Source organism: Anser cygnoides, chromosome 3 (genome assembly GCF_040182565.1).
Source record: "Anser cygnoides isolate HZ-2024a breed goose chromosome 3, Taihu_goose_T2T_genome, whole genome shotgun sequence".
NCBI classification, from domain to species: domain Eukaryota; kingdom Metazoa; phylum Chordata; class Aves; order Anseriformes; family Anatidae; genus Anser; species Anser cygnoides.
This window is the reverse complement of record NC_089875.1, coordinates 14667460-14685740: the sequence shown is the minus strand read 5'-3', so window position 1 is coordinate 14685740 and position 18281 is coordinate 14667460. Positions and strand designations below refer to the sequence as shown.

Genomic DNA, 18281 nt, shown 5'->3' with positions numbered 1-18281 from the left:
AGCCTTGGCCTACATTCATTCATACATTTATAAATGAGCAGGGCCCTGACCTAAGCTATAAACATACCTTTCTTTCCACAAATACACCCTTGCTTCTCACGGCTGTTGCTTTTCTGCAGCTCTATTGCACCTCCTATTAGCAGGGGCACCCCCACTTTCAGCCTTTTTAACGATCATTTGGTCAAGAACGGCCCCTGATGGGCTCCAGGCCAAGGTCCAAGGACCCTGAAGCCAGACGGGCTGTTCACAGCACAGCTGAGGCTGCTCTGCTCACAGTAGTAGTGCCACAGCAAGCCTTTGCAGGCAGATCACTTGACAGTCGACTCAGAGTCAATTCCCCATTTGTTAAAAAACAAGAGTTAAAGCCAGACGCATCTGGCATCACGCAGGTTGACAAACTCAACATGCCCGTGCTGCTGTCCTGAGGAAAATGCAGCAAGATTGTTCAGACATTTCTACCCAAACAGGCTAGCTTGGAAGCAAAGAGAGCTACATGTTTTACACAAAACTATTGGCAGCACTTCCTACAGCACAGATGAGTTCTTTGCAACCCAGTCAGCAGGAAAGCAGGCAAGCACCTTCTGAGAAATACAGATCTGCTGCTGCTGTAAATATAAGCCTAAGTGTTTACTGTAACATTACAATAAGCAAGGCACGCTGGAATAGCGGCATATGTCATCTCCAGGTAGATAACAGTTAACATGACCAAAGGAAGGAGCAGGGCTAAAGTCAGCTGAGCTCTTAGTCCACCTCCGAGCACCTCAAGCACCTCGCTAGGGAAGGAATTCAGCAATTACACAGTCTCCCATCAGGCGGACACTACCAGCTGCAGTTCTTTTAGGTCAGTGCTAAGCATCGCTGAGTCACAATGACATCCAGCAGTCAAGTTGAAGTCTCTGCCCAAGATGCAGTTTTGCTAGAATTTACACCAAGGTTAACTGTTTATCAGTTAATACTGAGAGTTCATACCTTTGCAGAGGCTCTGACATCTATTCCTGCCAACAAAGACAATTACATAAAAATAAATACATCCAATAAAAATGTAGAGCCTAAGGAGAGAAGGAAGAGTTGTTCCTGCCAGCCCCAGATGCCAGAGAAAAAGGAACAATCCCAGCAGCAGCACTAAGAGCTCCTGGGAAAACCAAAGCTGGTAGTTCAGAGGAATCTGTTCATATAGGAGCATTACAAGCAAGCTGAAGGAGCAGTTTCCTTTGGTTTCAGACAGTGCTCCCAGCATGCTGGAAGCACAAGTGCTTGGCGCGTTACAAATTTTCTGAGCTCGTCTCCTTGTGAGGATGCTTAGCCTCTTCTGGACTGGTGTTCCCTAACAGCTCTGCCACAGGGAGGGATGGGCTGCAGGCTGAGGAGCCCTTTGTGCACCCAAACCAAGCCAGCCTACGTTTCTCTGGAGCTTCGCAGTGCCTAGTGATCTGCACTGTGATCTGAGCGGGTCAGTCTAAACTCCCCCATTTTTGTTCAAAAGCTTTGCTATGCAGCTGTTTCCCCCCACACTCCTACTTATTGATTACATAGCAAACAGCCTGCCAGCTACCAAAATAAATGAACTCTGGCTGACATACCACTTCGCAGTCTCTTCACATCAGCAGCTCCACATTTTGGACACGGCAGGCCTTTATATATCACTTGTCTGTCAAGTTGTGAAATCAGGTATACCCAGAACCTGTCGGCAGCTGGGGTGTCATGCATGGAGTTACACAGAACCAAGACGAGGTTTAACTAGCAGTGCCTCTATATGGAGACATGACTTTCTGCTGGCTGGGAGGAAACCACTTGCATTTAGGTCACTATGACAACTTACTGCTAAATTTTTCAGTCCGTACCTCAAATGAAGAAGCAAAATGAGCTACAGTCAGTCCTGTGTGGTTATTCTTTTCTAGCACCAGCTTTTTTCTAAGCAAACTAGATGAGAAAGTCCACGTGTCAGCATCACAAGATCTCTGTTGTGACCACTGTCCAGACAGACCCAGAAGTTTAGGAGACACCATCCCACCTGCAAAGGCCACTGCTGCAAAGCAGACTCAGCTTTAAAGGAAGCGGATTTGGGCCATGGCCTTCCAATCAATTTTATCAGCTGTTTGCACTGAAATACCAACCTCTGCAGAAGCGTCATGGGTATTATGTATACATGCACCATCTCCCAGCAGCTCTACTGTATGCTTGCTCCAGAACAGGGACAGGGCAGTTAGCTGGGGAATAACATCTTAAATAGCTTCAGCAAAATTTCCTGACATTTTTGCCCTGCAGAAACATCCGTTCCGCCAACAAAGCAAAAACACGGTGATACAAAACGTATCTTTAAAATACACATCTTTCAGGAGACCGGGCACTGTTTTTCAGTTCTATATCCCAAAGTTTTGGAGAAGCTTGGGTAAAACACAGAGAGTAACCTCAGAACCCTCTCGGAGTTGTGCAGAGAGGGTTTCTGCCCTTCTTAGGAAACCACAGAGCCTTTCTCCTGACACCCAAAACAATCTTGTCCTGACAAGATTTTTGAACACTGCTGCAAATGCTCCCGCTTCTAGAGAAGTGCCAGCCCTGGAGCTGCAAAGGTGTCATGTTCCTGCACTGGCATCATGAAGCAAGAGAAGGCAGAGCTGTCTTTTTTCCAAGCCTCACTTCCAGCTTTCCCTGTTGCTCACGGCAGATGTGTCAGGAGCCACCCGAAACCATAACATGCCACTGACTCACACATCAGTGGAAGCGGAATGAGCCTGTAAAAGCAGGCTTCTCATTAGCACCAAAAGGAGTTCATGCCAGTTTGTTACACAGGCATGTTAATGCTTTTGCATTACTCTGGGACGGTTGCATTTGAGGAACTAGCAGCAATTACAAGCATCTGAGCTTCCACGAAAACGCTGTTCTTAAGAACCATTCATGGTGAGGCAATGAAAGAGCTGTGTGCCAACCAACCTGTTTCACCTGAGCTCTGCAGCTACAGACCATCCCCCTTCTGCTTACCCAGGATGGACTGCCAGCACACAGCACCAGGAACGGGAGCCAACGCCACCTGAGCTCAGGAAAGGCACTCCTTTGAGCCTCTGCAGACTTTGGATCTCTTTGGACTGGAGCTATGCAGCCCCTGCGTTCAGATACACACCAGAAGATCCTTTAGAAGCACAGTGACACCTCTAGCTGGTACTGCAATTCCACCCAGGTGCCTGCTGATACTGCAGCCATCCTCAATAAGTGGCCTCCTTTCAATTTTAGTGGCCATGGAAGCACTGGCAGTCTTGGGCCAGGAACCTCTCTTATCAGGAAGAGTCAAGCATACCAGCTCTTTCCTAGACACGGTGCCTTACATGCCACGCTTCAGATTGAGCTCGAACTCCCAGGGCCAAGCACAGTGCTGAAAAACCTTGCAGAAAAGTTTTAGTTCATTATCAAAACACAGGAGACAGCCACATCACCTCTCTGAAGAAAAGGTTAACTCATATTTACGTCCATAACATTTCATTTTAGCTGAGGCTTTAAACTTCTTGTGACAAACAAAATACCATCAGCCTGTCTAAATGGCACGCCACCACGTAGTTTGTTGCTCAGTTGTGCAGCCTATCACTGCTTTACATTCAGTGCTTTACAAACTTGAATGGTATTTCTGCTTTTGTACAAAGGGAACAGCAGACCAGACTTGTACCCCATGAACTTTCCCTATTTACAGGAGCTGGGCAGACAGGTTTTATGCAATCTGAAAAATTAAATTGAGGAGAGCTCCACTCATACCTTCTGTCCAAAGGCTAAACTTCTAGACAAACTCATTTGGACTGCAGCTCTTCAGCTACTTTCCAACCAAGCACAGACAAAACCAGCAATTTCTGTTGCCAGGGGGACACAACAAGAGGCAGGGCAAAACAACAGACACTACAAAGACTTCTATGGGGATGAATTCCTGCTTGCCTCTGAAGCCCACTGCCAGAGCTCACCTCCTGCCCACAGGTCAGTGCAGGGCCTGCCTTTCATCCACCTGCAGTTATTTCTAAAGCAGCAGTGGCTGGAGGCCCACTCTGCCCAGCTGGAGAGGTCCAGCCAGCAAAAGGATTCCCTTCCCTCCCATGCCCCTCAGAAATGGCCACCTACATGATGAACAGGACACTTACCGGACCTGATAAACATGGAGGTAATACTCTAAGTGACCCACTTTAAACCCACTGGAACTAGTCTTTAATAACATTGAAAACGCAACTTTCATTCATCACCCAATTACAATGCTATAAAAAAAAAAAACAAAAAACACAGGAATCCACAGATAATGATCAAATTAGATTCTTCATGTTGATTAACTGTTTACTGCAATTTCTGATGTTGATTACACAGGCTGGAACTGAAGAAACCTGAATGGTATAACTACATTTCTAGGCACGTTCTGGATGTTGCTGTCTCTACCACAGCACCATGGGATGACATTAGAACATGCACCGTAATCAATCCTGAACAGTTGGCTTTAAAACAAACACATGCAAGACCCCCTCTTCAACCCAAATCATACACGATTAAATTCCATACATCATAAATCCTTCCAGCATAAGGAAGTTGCATTAAGGGCGACAGATGATGTCTTTTTAAGAAAACTCCAAACAGGGTTGGGTTTGTAAAAGCAATCAATTTTATGTGAGCATATAACCATACGAAGATGCCCCACCGTACATTAATATGCATGCCAACTCCAAAGCAAGAGCAGTCAAACCATGAAGAGGACAGATACAGCAAGCTGTACATTTTCCTACAGCAGCAGAACAGTGCTACTGCACACACTAACAGCCTGTCTTCATTTTTCCTCCTTGGTCACACTGTTTAAAACACATGCTTCCTTCGTACCTCTAGAGCATTACAGGGCAGTGGCACTTTATCATATATGGACGGTTAAACGTGCTGAAGATTAAGCCTGCAAATAAATGGAGACTGGAAGGAGCCCAGGTAGAGATATCCGTCGTGTTCATGTACATCGCTAACATAAGCTGCTGTCATTCCAGTAGGATCGTGAAAGCTTCTTTTGTAGGACCCTGTCTCACTAAGTTCAACAACAAGGCTATGCTTGGGCAAAAACTTGGCCACAGTTTCCTGACTCAGCAACTACAAAGAAAAGAAAAAAAAAGAAAGTTAACAGAAGATTTTGTTGTACATAATTAGAAGTCAGACACCTACACAGTTAAAGACCATCCCACACCCCTTCAAGAAAGCAGCTAAGAACAAAAGCACCCATTTTGAGTAAACTCTATTACGTAGGCTTAACACATTAACATCTGAGGAGAAAAATAAGTCAACTTTAAAGGAATAACCAGCAGAAATGTACACTGATACTAGGCTGACTGAATGTCCTCACAGGAAGCAGCAGCTTGTTCTGGTGCAGCTGACATCATGCACTGCTCCCTGTAGCATTACTCTGTTAAGGATCGTGCACTGCACCAGGAAAAAACAGCAGGTTTTACAGAGACAGCACAGCACAGATAAGAATTCATTTTGGATGGAAGTGCCATTTGAGCCAAGTGCTGCCTGTTGATTTGGTGGTTTGTGGTTTGTTTTTTTTTTTGAGAAGTACTTTCAAGTCTTTGTATTGTGTAAAGAGAACCATTCCATTTCTTTAGCGTCAGATGTCCTTCACAGAATACATTATTTTTGCTATTCCTTATCTCAAATGGTTTTGTGATATAACAGGCACATTGAGTCAGAACAAAGTGTCACCTAGCAGCATATGTAACACACACTGTCTTCTAGGATGCCTAGGGCAGTCATTAGAACAGACAAGATTTCCCAAATGCTCTCCAAACACCTGGCAATAAGTAGCTTAGACACTTCAGGTATAAAGGTGGAGTCTTTATATATCCAAATACAGATCCTGTTTTGCTGCATGACTAGGGCAGAGAATCCCCCTTTCTCTTCTGAGATCAAGGTGGATGGCAACTTAGAGATGTGTACCTCCTACTCAGAGAGGTAAATGTTAGTTTACAGACTGCTCTACCTGGAGACAACCACAACAGTTTAAATCACAACACTAATATATATATTTAAAATCTTCCTAAGAGGAGGAAGAATCAAGACAAACAAGTATTTATCACTTCCATGCCTATACTAAAAGTGATTTTTTTTTCTTACCTTAAATATCATCCTTTTAATCCATGGTTTTTCAGACAAAAAATCGAACACAGAAAATCCAGGATTGGGACGGACAGCTGGCATAGCTACCCAATATCCTCCAGAGCTGCTTAATCTGATATTATCTGGAAGACCAGGCATGTTCTCAACAAACATATCTGCTCCACCTTTCATCAACCCAGACACATAATATCTGAAAGTTATAAATACTAAGATTAGGAAATCTTAACTCAAGCAGTCGAATTAATAAATACAAGTCTAAAAAGGAATTCACTTAAAAATAACTTTAACGTTTCCTTAGTTTAGCACAGGGAAATAAAACACAGACATGTTCTCCCTCAGAAAAAAGTCAGCTTACTCCACTGTGCTCAAGGAGCCCAGGATTATGCAGTGCAGTGTTTCCAGTGTAAGTAAAAAAAAAAAAAAGTATTGAGGAAAGTCTTCTTTGCCATTGATAACTAGCCATGGACAGAGTGTAGGAGGTTTTTGGGTCATTCAGCTCAGTCATTTTATCTTTAAATAGAGAGTATCAATAGTTACAATGAAGTCCCACTCACCTCCTGATTCTAGCCATGGTTGTCTCCTGCACCAGGACAAAGTCTTCTGCAGGAGAGAGCTGGACTCCGTTGGGAAACCTCAGTCCCACCATTAAGACTTTCACTTCTTTTGTTACTGTGTCATATTCAAGGAGGCTAAAAAGAAAGCATTATACATGTTTGTGAGTGAAAATATATTTACTCATCTTGCTTTCGTTCCCCACATATTTTAGCTCCCGCTCGCATGCGTTTCACATACGTTAAAGAGGAAGAATAGTCAGGAAACGCTTGCTTATGAACACAGAAGAAACATTAATGTCAATGACAAGTAGCCTATTCACAAAAGAAATAGGTAGAACATAATGCTAACACCTTCCCTTTTAAAAGTGATGTTCCATTCCAGTCCTCTAAAAGGAAGGAAAGGAATCTCAATTTACTTTGCTGCAGGTCTCATCAGCACCATCCACAGATTCTTCAGCCCTCTCCTGGGCAGTGCAGTGCTTGCACAAGTAGTTCATAGAAATAAAAACTTGGAGACCAAGGAAGCAGCCAAGCCCATTCCTACTGGTGAGCTTAAATTAAGTTAAAGGCCACAGGGAAGGGATACTTGCCGCCCATCATCTGTGCCTTCCATAATCAAGAATAAGTAGTCCCGTCTCTGCCATTTGCTACTGGAGTCGGTGAAGTAGATTTTCCTGCCATCCCGGGTCACTGTGAGGTCATTCACAAATGACAGCTTCTGACCTTCAATCGGCGTTTTGGTTGACACAAGCATTTTTGTTTCACCTGGTTAAAAAAAAAACAGACATGTAAGACCAGTTTTTATATGTCCTACCTTGGAAATGAGTTAAATATTAATAGAAATTTAGCAAGCATAGCACATTTTTTTTCCATTCTTGCCCCTGTTCAGTAAGAAGGTTTTGTGTTGTAATGGAACAACTCAACACAATGTAAATGACAAGTAGAAAATACTACTCAGAAAAGCTGAAACAGCAGATGTTTCCTGTTGATATGCGCCAGACTTCTCGTGTTTGTGAAGCTCATGTTAAACCAAATGCAAATTCAGGTCCCAGACTTGTAAAAGAATTCAGGCAAGCCAATCACTACTCTCTCTTTTCCCATCAATCTACAGGAACAAAGAGGAGTACTTTTTATACACTAAAACATTAGCAAGTTCATTAAACTGCTCTGCCACAGTTGGCACATCACCAGATAAATTATGATGATCAAACCTCTAAAAATTGACCAAAATCTATTAGAGTCATCTTTGGGCATGGGTGTTTGTTTTTTTGTTTGTTTGTTTTTGACATGACAGAGCTAATATGGTAGCTGTCTACCATCTGAAGGTGAGACCTTGTTTATGCTCTCCCAAAGCCCCCCAGTCTAAGCCCTTCCAATGCATCTGACTTGGCATTTGGAAAGCCTCCCCCTCCCCACCCAGAGCCAAGGTGGAGATGTAAACTGTCAAAAAAAGTCAACCCTGTGAGAAAGCAAACCATAGTTTTTTGATAACACAGCTCCTGAAACAGAGACCTGGCTCAGGGACATGCAATGAAGGGCACAAAGCAGTAGTGCCTTTCTCAGCAGGAGCAAGCAGCTTGATCTTCAGCCACACAAACTACATCTTTCTTCACCACCTGCAGATTGGGGTTACAGAGAAGAGCTTTTCACTAACACAGAGTAAGATTAAGGCAGAAATGAGTACACCAAACATGGCAAATACCTTATGTAACAGCAGATTATTTTTTTACGTTTAAGAAAACTAAAGCAACTGCACAGAGGTTATGAATCCTGAGGTACCCATGTTGACAGTCAAAAGCACAGATCACCAGAAGATAAGCAACTGGTAACACTGGTCTAGACAGATACTGAGAGAAACTGATTGCTACAGGAAAATAAATGTCATGTTCTTGCATGGCATGTTTCACACAGACAGCTCCAAACCACTCTAAAGAAAAGTCAGCTGCTGTTAAGCCTAGTGTCTGGTAAAACTCCAAATGAAGACCAGATTTGTCAGTGAAAGAGAACTGCTGAGCAGAAAAGTCATACCTGTGCCAGGATTAATTTCATAGAGCCCATAATAAGCATCTGCCACAAAAAGGGTGTTATTTGGTCCCACTCTGATGCCAAGTGGTCGTCCACAAGTTGGCTCATCTTCACGGGTTCCTTAGGAAACAATTTTTAAATGGTTTTCCAAACACAAATAAATACAAGGCATTCAGGCTATCTACATTAGGTTCAACTATAGGTTAACAAGACCGTGGCCTGTACCATACATATATTCATTAAAGAAATGATTCTTACTTGCCTAGGTGCGAGTGAAACAGATATTCCCATGTTTTGATCAGTCTAGAGATAATCCTATCATTTCTCAGCCTACTAAGCAGCTAACAGCTGCCCCAAGCATTGCTTGGGGCCCCAGAAGCTCAAAGTCCAGCTCTGTAACAGCTGGCAGCAGACTTTGGTTTCTTTTGGCCCCAAGGCTGTCAACAGGCCTTCCTACTTGTTGGGCAGCCAAAATGGTGCTTCCAGATCCATCCAGAGCCTTATCTTGTGAACAGCCACATAAAATACCTAAAATGCTAAGTATGTTGATGAGAGCCACAGAAGGACAGCAACAATTCCACCACAGCTTCTGCCTAACCAGTGACCAGCATAGGGCTGCAGACACTCAAGTTATTAATAAACACTAATAAAGAAGCCGCTACCAGCTGTTCTCACTCACGTGCAGAAAACTCATTAAGTGAAGCAAGTAAGTGGTTTGGAGAAAGGTGTGGAATTCAACAAGAAGTAACTGCAGACACAGCCCCCACCCTGTGCTTACAAACAGAAGAAGGGAAATTGGTACAATAAAATGCAAGGCAAAATTCTAGAGAATGAAGGTGACATTTATTACAAAATCTCCAGATAAGTTGATTTTATCCACTCTCATTATCTCAGAGTTCACTCACTCACACTTGTCTAGGAGTCCTCAGTTTATTTGGGTGGCCCTTCACCTCAGAATCTTGCTGACTTCAGGTCCCATAAATGTTAGGCCAGGTTGCAGCCCATTTTTTTCTTGTTTGGGATACGTGCTATTTCTGGATGGACTAACAGGGACAGGAATGTTATCTGTGATGCACTGCAACCTCATCTTCTTCCTGGTGTTAAGATGCAGGATATTCTACTGACAGGTCATCCATGCCACAGTCTTATTAGAGTTCAGGCCTTTCAGCCATGACACAAAAAAAATCTCTACAGAAGACGACATGCACTTGCATGAGCAATCCAGACAGAACAACAAGTTAATCAACACAAGTCCTGATCCTGATTCTCAGATATTGTCACAGGAGCTGTCACTTACCACAAGGACCATGGCCAATTCTGGCTATTGTTTGTATAACTCCATCTTCAATTTTAAGAATCTTCCCATCAGCTGTCCCAGTAAATAGCACATCTGTAAAAACAACCTGTGTGATTAACTTGATCACAAATCCACAGTGGCAAACATCCTTCTATGGACAGAAATATTAGCACAAAGTAGAAATCATGTTTAAGATACTGTAAAGTTTTCCTCTTCAGTCAGGGAACAAGAGTAAATAGGGAAAGGGGAAAATGATGAAAGCAAATAAAAGCACTTGGTTAGATTTCTTCCTACTCAAAAAGAAGAGGAAGGATTCAAGCCTTAGGAGTTAGCAGATGGATATAAAGATTTTCACCCATAAATGGCCCCACTCCTCAGCTAAAAACCATCATAACCACTTAATGACTAGTCCTAGTCATCGAACTGATCCCTGCTAGCAGATTTCTACATCACCACAAAACATAATCAGGTACTGCTTCCATCTTATTTCTTTTCAAGGAGAGGCTGACTAGACAAAACTTCTAATTCTGACACAGTTCCCACAGGCTGCTGAGAACTACTGAAGGGGTTTAAACTGCCCATGCCCACATTGCATCTGTCCCGAAGAAGAATTACAAAAAACATAGCAACCTAACATCCACCCAAACCAAAAGCACTGCTAAATTACTGTATTCATGCCAAGCCATGAGACAGATGCACCGAATACAGACAGCATGCAAACTTTTCCACACATCCAGATTAAGTGGCAAGTGACTATTGTATTGGGCTTTTCCATCTCTAATTTAAGTTTTGCTAATTATATTTCTCAAAGGGAATAAGACTTCAACTTTTATTCATACAAAATTTACTCCCAGTCAGGTTGTTCATTTCACTTACAGCTCAGTTGTCACAAGCAAGAAGGTTTCCTAAGCAGTTTCTGATGAGACTGACAAAACTAGGTAACAAAACTGTAACCTGAGGAAGGAACTTCAGAGAGCTTTCTTGCTGGGGAAAATACATATACAAATATTCTACTAATTCATTAGAAGATACAGCAAAAAGAAAATAAAAGATACACCTACTGAGCAGCTTTTGTCAGTGCTTACCACCAATAATGACGATGGATTCGGGTCCAACCAGCTGATTCTCCCATAAACGCTCAGCTTTCTGTAACTTGCTATTGGGCTCTAGAGCACCCGTCAGGAGGGGAGGTTCCTTCAAACTGCAAAAAACAGAACAGACCTCGTGACCCTTTGCACAAATCTGCAAACACACTTGAGCAACAAGTTGGATCGTTTTTTTCCTAGTTTACCAACTCCTGCAAACGTGACCTATGCTTCACATACAGCATATTTCAAAAGAGAAAATACAGCTGGCGAGCTGAAAAAAACAACTCTTGTTCATCAGGGATCAAAATTTTCTGGTTCTGCTGATGTGGAAAGAAAAGTTGAAGCCATGTATTCTTAAGACACATCTGGAAAACTACTTTAAGTCCAATAACACATTCCCAGTTCATCCTCTTTACACACAGGTGAAGGCTTCAGCTTTGCCACAACACAAGAGTTACTCTTTTCTTACTCAGCTGAATAAGTTGTTTGTACCACACTATTTTATTTATACATATTTATTTATATATCACATAAAATTATTTTTCCCAGAAAGATAGATGCAAGTTCCTAACCAAAACAGTTTTAGAACTTAAAGCCTGTCATTTTACAATACACAATAAAAACAAATAAAATGAATAAATAGTGAAAAAAGTGTTCCAGTACTTTAGGCACTCAACATGCGTGCTTTCATACCACATTGAAAGATGTGGTCTGGTTCATAACTTGAATGCATTCCCATAGAGAAAGATCAGCTCAAAGGAGTAAGTTGTGCACAAAGGGAATTGAACTGAAACCTAAAAATAATAGAATAAGGTCAAGTCTTGAAAGCCCTTATTCATATAAATAGCCAGGTTCAAGTCAGACAGAGTTCTAATTAACTACGGAAATATGAAGAAAGCTAGGAGCAAGATGCATACACAGCTTCAACTCACTTACCAGGCTACAAAGCACTGTGCTCCAAAACCAGCTCTAATTGTGCTAATAAACACAAATATATTCCAGTGTTTTAGGTTCTTAAAAACACACACACACTGCCACAGTCTCCATGAGTTAAGGATTTCAAGTCTTTACTAACGCTGCACACTTGCCCACGGTGGTAAGCTCATTAGGTGCTCATTCACAATAGCGTGCTAAAGCTCCCAGGGTCAAGCTTTGAAAGAATTTTTGATTTTTTAATGTAAATAACTCCCTATATGATCACAAGCAAATGCCTTCCACCTGTAGAAACTTTAAAAGACAAAGTTTGACTCCAAAACGTGCCCAGGTTCACAGGATCCAAGACATCTTCAGCACAAGCTACACTGCAACCATACTGTTCACGCGGTGAACGTAACTGACATTTGTAGAACTTCAGCAATTAGGGGGAAAAAGTCAGCTGAAACTGCAAACTGTAAAAGCTATGACAATTGAAGAGAACAGGCGTACAATACAAATAATGCAAAAAGAGAGAAAAACACATACTTTATCTGTCTGGTTACAGACAGCAAACCTTCCTTTCAGTCTATTTTACTGCGACAACAAAGCCAATTGAATTACTTGCTCCTGTCCACACTAGATTTGCAGCAAAATTGCCTGCACAATGCTATCACAAATTGGTTTTCCATGCCTTCTTCCAAGCATCAGATGTTTCAGATGAAGATAACAGCTGCTCCAGATAAGGAACTCATTTGCTGGGAACTTTGGACAGTTACATTTTCAAGCAGAAAATCCTCCCCAGGATTGGTATTATCTAAGACAGACTCACAGAGAAAGAACTCTGAATAAATCAGAGTTGCAGAAATTTCACACGGAGTTTTGCAGATCTCATCTGCTTCCCATGCCCCCATCCCTCATTTTTTCCAGTGGCTTACCGGAATAACATCATCATTGGTTAACAGAATTTCTGTGTGTTCTTTCACTGAAGGGATTGCTTCAAACAGCATCTACTACAGCTGTTTCAAAGCACTTCATAAACATCACACAGAATTATCCTGTGGTGTACAGACCAAAATTGCTCCTTGCAGCGAAGCTAAACAGCTAATTAAGAACGTGAAGCAATACAAGCCAGTGATTTGGACAAGAAGAATAGCTGTAAAATAGACTCAAGCAAGATATGTAAGCATGCAGAATACTGTTATCCTGGACAAGGATTAGATGAGAACAATGTAATAAGAAAAGTTTTATAGACATATCCTGTTGGCTTTCGAAATTGTTTAGTTGCAATGTATTTCAGAGAATACTTTGTTAAACCCAACCACAGCAGAAAGCATTTCATTAAGATTTGCAATCAGGCAGCTTATGGCTAATAGCTTATTGGCAAGACTCGTAAGTACTATGAGCACATTAACAGTTTCTTTCAACTCTAGAGATATTTACAGTGTTGTTTTTCCTTTTCATTAAGGAATTATCGCATTGATCATAAATATTTAGCCGACTGAGCATTTTCACTTACTTCAACTGCCAGAAGCACTAAACAGCCTGACTACACCAGCAGTCAGTGTTGCACATGCAACTTCTCTCAACACAAGTTTCATCTTCTCATGTAGCTTACTCAATGTTACATTCCACATTTGACACAGACATTGATTCAGATGTTTCAGGGCAGAAATCACCCAGAAGCATTTGCTTTATGAGATCTGCATTTAAATATAACATCATCGTATGGTTCAGCTGGTACGAAGCACCGAATCAACCCAGTCAGGTTTCAGTTTCAGTTTCCATCTTGAGACGAACAGTCTTTCTTTGACAGAAACAGGTACAGCTCTGGTACAACTGTACAGGTTGGTCCCTAGTCAAAGTGCAGTTCTTTTCTCCCTGAAGACAGGAGCACATGTAAGTAACAACAAGCTCTGCTGACAGCTTGGACAGCAGGAAAAGCATTTTCTAGATTAACAATCAAAGTAATTCAGTAACTCTCCGATCAGTACTGCCACGCAACCACACAAGATGACTCAGAAACAGACTGGGTATGCGAAGCAAGCCATAACACTGGATAATACTGCAATCACTCCCCAGTTTCTTAATTCAGTTAGAATCACTTTACTCTGTGGACTCCTTTGTTCCAAAAAAGCAGAACACATACAAGTAGTATATCTCCTTCAAAACAAAGCAACAACCTACCTTATGGGCTGGGGGTCTATAGGACAATCCAGCAGAACAGTTGCTCCAAGCAGGGGCACAGTTAGAGATGCAGCCAAAGTCAAGAAGGTAACACGGAACACCTTGCTGCTGTAAGTACTGCCAAAAACAGACAAGAAATAAGATTAACATGCTAAGCTGTTTTAAGATCTAATATTAATATATATATATGTATATATATATTTAACAGCCTGTTTTCTTTACAAACAGAAGCGCAAATACTTTTGCTCAACCACCATCTCAAATACCATCAAAGGCCCACTTTGACTGGGTTAATATAAGAGAAAGGGTCATTTATCCAGCCTCAGCACAACAGCATAGTATGAGAGTAGTATCACATACAGGTTTCATGCAGGCTACAAGTTACAGCTGACTGAAAACCACTAATCTGTGATTTTTATTTACTTGAATTAAAGTTTTGACAGCAGTTTCTATCCCAGCACAAAGTTAAACTTACACCTTTCAGAATCTTTCAAATAATGGAAATTAGCTAGGTACAAGTTTTAGATGGAAAAGTTCAAGCAACTAATACAACAAAGATTAGAGGAGATTAAATGAATCCTTCCCTGACTTAGCAAAAACTGGTTCAAAACTTGACCCCAGCATGCAGAAGAAATTAAGCATCTTCCATTTGCTAACACACAACAAAACAGAAAAAAATGTTTTTTCACAGGAAATAAACATTTTGCTCTCATCAAGCTCAAAAGCCTCGATCAGGCATTTGCACAAAGCCACGGTCAATAAATCCTAGCCTTGAACTAGGAAAGCAGCTCCCACAAACTTAGCTACTCTCAAATATTCACTGGCACAGCCAGCCAGTCTCTTTGCAGTATGAAACAAATGAAGGCCAACAGTACCCAATTGCTCTGCATTAATCCTTGGACCATTTCCACTGTGCTGTCCTTCACCAGCCAATCACCCAGGCGGTACAAACCAGGTACTACTGCCCACAGCACAAATACCACAGCTGGAGAGCTAAAGGCATGTACATGCAGCACTGGTATCAGCCTCAAGGTAACCTTTGGGGTTACCTGCTGGGAGAGAAAGGACAGAGCTAGGCCCAGACCTAGGCTCTGATGAGGTGACCACTCCAAGGATGCACCGCCAGCAAACCCTGCTTGGGTCCTGCTCACAGACATGCTTAAAAATCAATTTTATTTCTCACATTCAAGAGCACAGCATCCCCTTTGTGCACTTCAGCAGCGTTACAGCAGTCAGCCTGTCTCCATCCAAGATGACGTGAGCAGATATGGAAACTGCTTCAAATAAGCTTTCTCATCCACACTGACTGACACCTCCATAATTCCCTAGCGCCAGGCTGACCTTGCAATGAGCCACCAGATTTCAGCGCTATCTGCTCTAACACTACGTGTCTCGGGGAAGCAGCATTCCAGTCTTTTTCCCTTCGGATTTGGAAAGGAGAGAGTAGAAGAGAGATGAGGGAGCCCCCAGGTTTACACAAAGACTTCAGCTGTCAGCCTTGTCCGTCCACTGTCCTTCAAAAGATGATGGCTCAATGCTGTAAGATTAAAAGTGCTGTCAGCAGTCACCTAAGCATCTTTGTGACAGCTGAGAACAGCTCATGCAACAGGAAGCTAATAAAGATGAATGGGAACTCATCTGCTAAAGCCAACTTAATTAAAGCTCCTGAAAGCATGATATAAGTAAAGGTCGTATTTCTGAACCTCACTAAAACTTGCAAGGAATTGACAATAAAGGAAAGAGGCAGGAAGAATGAGGTGACATGCAAACTCACACTCCAAGCCTGCAAACTGCAAGACCTGCTTTAGATCCTGCTGAAACCACAAGAATTTAAAGAAAAGCAAACAAACAAAAGCAAACACTTGAGAAGTCAGATGCTCAGGATCACTGTAAAAGCAAACAAACAAAACATACCCAATACAGAACACAGACAACTGCATGTCAGGGACTGGTCCCTAAAAAGAAACACCAAAGTTAGTTTACTAACACTGATAAACAAAACGGAGATCCTTAGCTAATTTTGTCTCTGAAAATTAAACTCGCATGGACTCCAGCCACAAATCTCAAGGATACAACTTCCCAGAGCTCCGGGTATAATAACAGTAAGTCAGCTGGCACTGAGGACCAAAGAGGAGAAGCTGTTGCACCAGCTCTTGCAGACAGCAGGCTGGCAAGAAGGCACCAGAGATCACCACAGCCAGCAAGCCTGGGCCGCCTCATCCTCTTGAGGAACTGCTGGGGTGATGGATACTCTGGATCGCCGCTGGAGTCCTAGGAATACAACTGATTTGAGAAAAGTCAGCAAGAGAGGGTGAAGCCAGAAAGACCTGCTGATTGACGCTGGTGGCTTCCTTCAGGAACAGGGTCTGTGCGTGCAGGTCACCGCACAGCCAAAAGCGCCTCCCTCGCCCTGACGGCCCCGAAGGGCAGAGAGGAGAACCTGCGAGGTGCTCAAACAGGAGGAGACACGGTGAGCCAAAGCAGTGCTAGTCACCACGCAGGTCACTCAGCGGGGCCCAAACCCTGCTTTCTTATTGCAGCTACTGCCCGAGGTTACAGCGAAGCCAACTTTGTATAAAAATTCCTACGCAGAAAACTACGAGCGGAACTTTGAACCTCGCCACAAAGCAAACGAAGTGTTTACAAGGGTATTGCACCTGAAACACGCACAGGCTCGCAGCCTACTCTTTAAACCACTGCCTCCTCCTGCAGCCGTTCCCAAACCCCAGCCAACCAGTTACACAGTGCTCGAACACCCCCGCAAACATCTGCACGAGCCGCAGTGGGGTAACCGGCATTGCTTCACTAACTGAACGCAAACTGCATTTAAACCAGCCCAGCGGAGAGGAAGTGAAAAAAAGCCAAAAAGCCAGGAAAAAAAAAAAAAAGCCAAAAAGCAGGCACCCCCTAAGCCATTACTTGCCAGGAAACCCAGCCCCGCCCAAGCCCCTCCGAGGAGCCCGGGGGAGCCAGGGGCCGGGTCCCCGAGGGACCTGGGCTCAGGTGGGCTGGGGGCGGCCGCTTCCACCCCCGGAGGCCGCGCACCTGGGCCTCGGCTCTCGGCCGGATTTTTCCCCGGTCCCCGCCCGGCCCCACCTGCCCTCCTTGGCCTCCTGCGCCGGGCTGTCCTCGGTGATGACCTGCGGGCGGAGCGGCCGGCGCTGCCGCAGCCCCTCGGCCGCATTCATCCTCCCCGGCCCCGGCCCCGGCCCCGGCCCCGGCCCGCCCCCGGGCCCGCCCAGCCGGCGCCTGCGTTCTCGGTCGCCCCGGGGCCGCTGTCTGGTCGCCACCCCAGGGTCTCCGGGAGCCTCCCGGCGAAGCCCCGGGCTCCCTCCCAAGCGAGGCTGGGTCCCGGCTCAGCGCATCCCCGTGGGCCTCCAGCGGGGAGCCCCCCAGCGCCCGAGGGTGCCCCGTTATCCACCAGGGGGCACTGCGTAACCGAGCAGGAGGGATACGAGAGGGGAAGTGCTCCCCGAGCTCTCCCGCAGCTCCAAAACTGGTTTAACATCCCCACATCCTCCTATCCTGGACGGAGCAGGTCCAAGCTCACTGCTATAAGCTTCTGGAGTCAGTTGGAAAAAATCACCTGTCCAGAATTTTTCCATTTCTCAGCTGAACATGAATATTATGTACCAGCCTTGGTTAAAAGCAGAAGCTTGCTACTGAAATAAGCTGCTGCAGATTTAACCGGCGACAGAGACAGCTCTTGAATATAATTGTGTTAGGCTGGAAAACAGTCTCCATTTTACCAATTCCTGATAAATAAATGACCAAGGCAGCTGCAGCAGCAAAGCACAGGGGGTGGGCACCTGCCTTTTTAACTCGCCCTTCCCGGGACATGTAGGAGACGCTTGCCAGAGGGCTGCAAGACTGAGCGTGGAGTGTGAAGCCTTCCAGAAGCAGCTGCTGGAGGTAACCCAAGTAGTGGCTAATGAGGATGTTCAGTGTACTGCAAATACAGCTGTAGCATTATCTATGTGGTATACTGGCGGTGAAACACAATCTTCCATGCTCTTTCATCGACAAGGCATCCTGCAGAGCATGTTCCTGGCATTTACAAGTGGCCTATGGCTCCTGGAAACACATTTCTTCCCTCAGCTGTGGGAC

At 43.9% G+C, this 18281-nt stretch overlaps 1 protein-coding gene across 2 annotated transcripts; it reads right to left on the bottom strand.

Annotated features, from left to right (window-relative positions):
- Nucleotides 1-4598: 4598 nt before the first annotated feature.
- APMAP (adipocyte plasma membrane associated protein) lies at nucleotides 4599-17429 on the bottom strand. Of its 2 annotated transcripts, none has more exons than XM_048078981.2 (9): nucleotides 17271-17429; nucleotides 14175-14291; nucleotides 11073-11188; nucleotides 9988-10080; nucleotides 8694-8810; nucleotides 7256-7430; nucleotides 6666-6800; nucleotides 6109-6301; nucleotides 4599-5088 (listed from the first exon to the last, which is right to left on the bottom strand). In XM_048078981.2, exons 1-9 carry the CDS (start codon nucleotides 17360-17362, stop codon nucleotides 4879-4881), a joined length of 1248 nt encoding a protein of 415 aa, XP_047934938.1. In that variant the 5' UTR covers nucleotides 17363-17429; the 3' UTR covers nucleotides 4599-4878. The 2 variants fall into 2 exon arrangements, with proteins under 2 accessions (XP_047934938.1, XP_066849629.1); XM_066993528.1 differs by lacking the exon at nucleotides 17271-17429 and adding an exon at nucleotides 16089-16129.
- Between the last annotated feature and the right edge of the window lie 852 nt (nucleotides 17430-18281).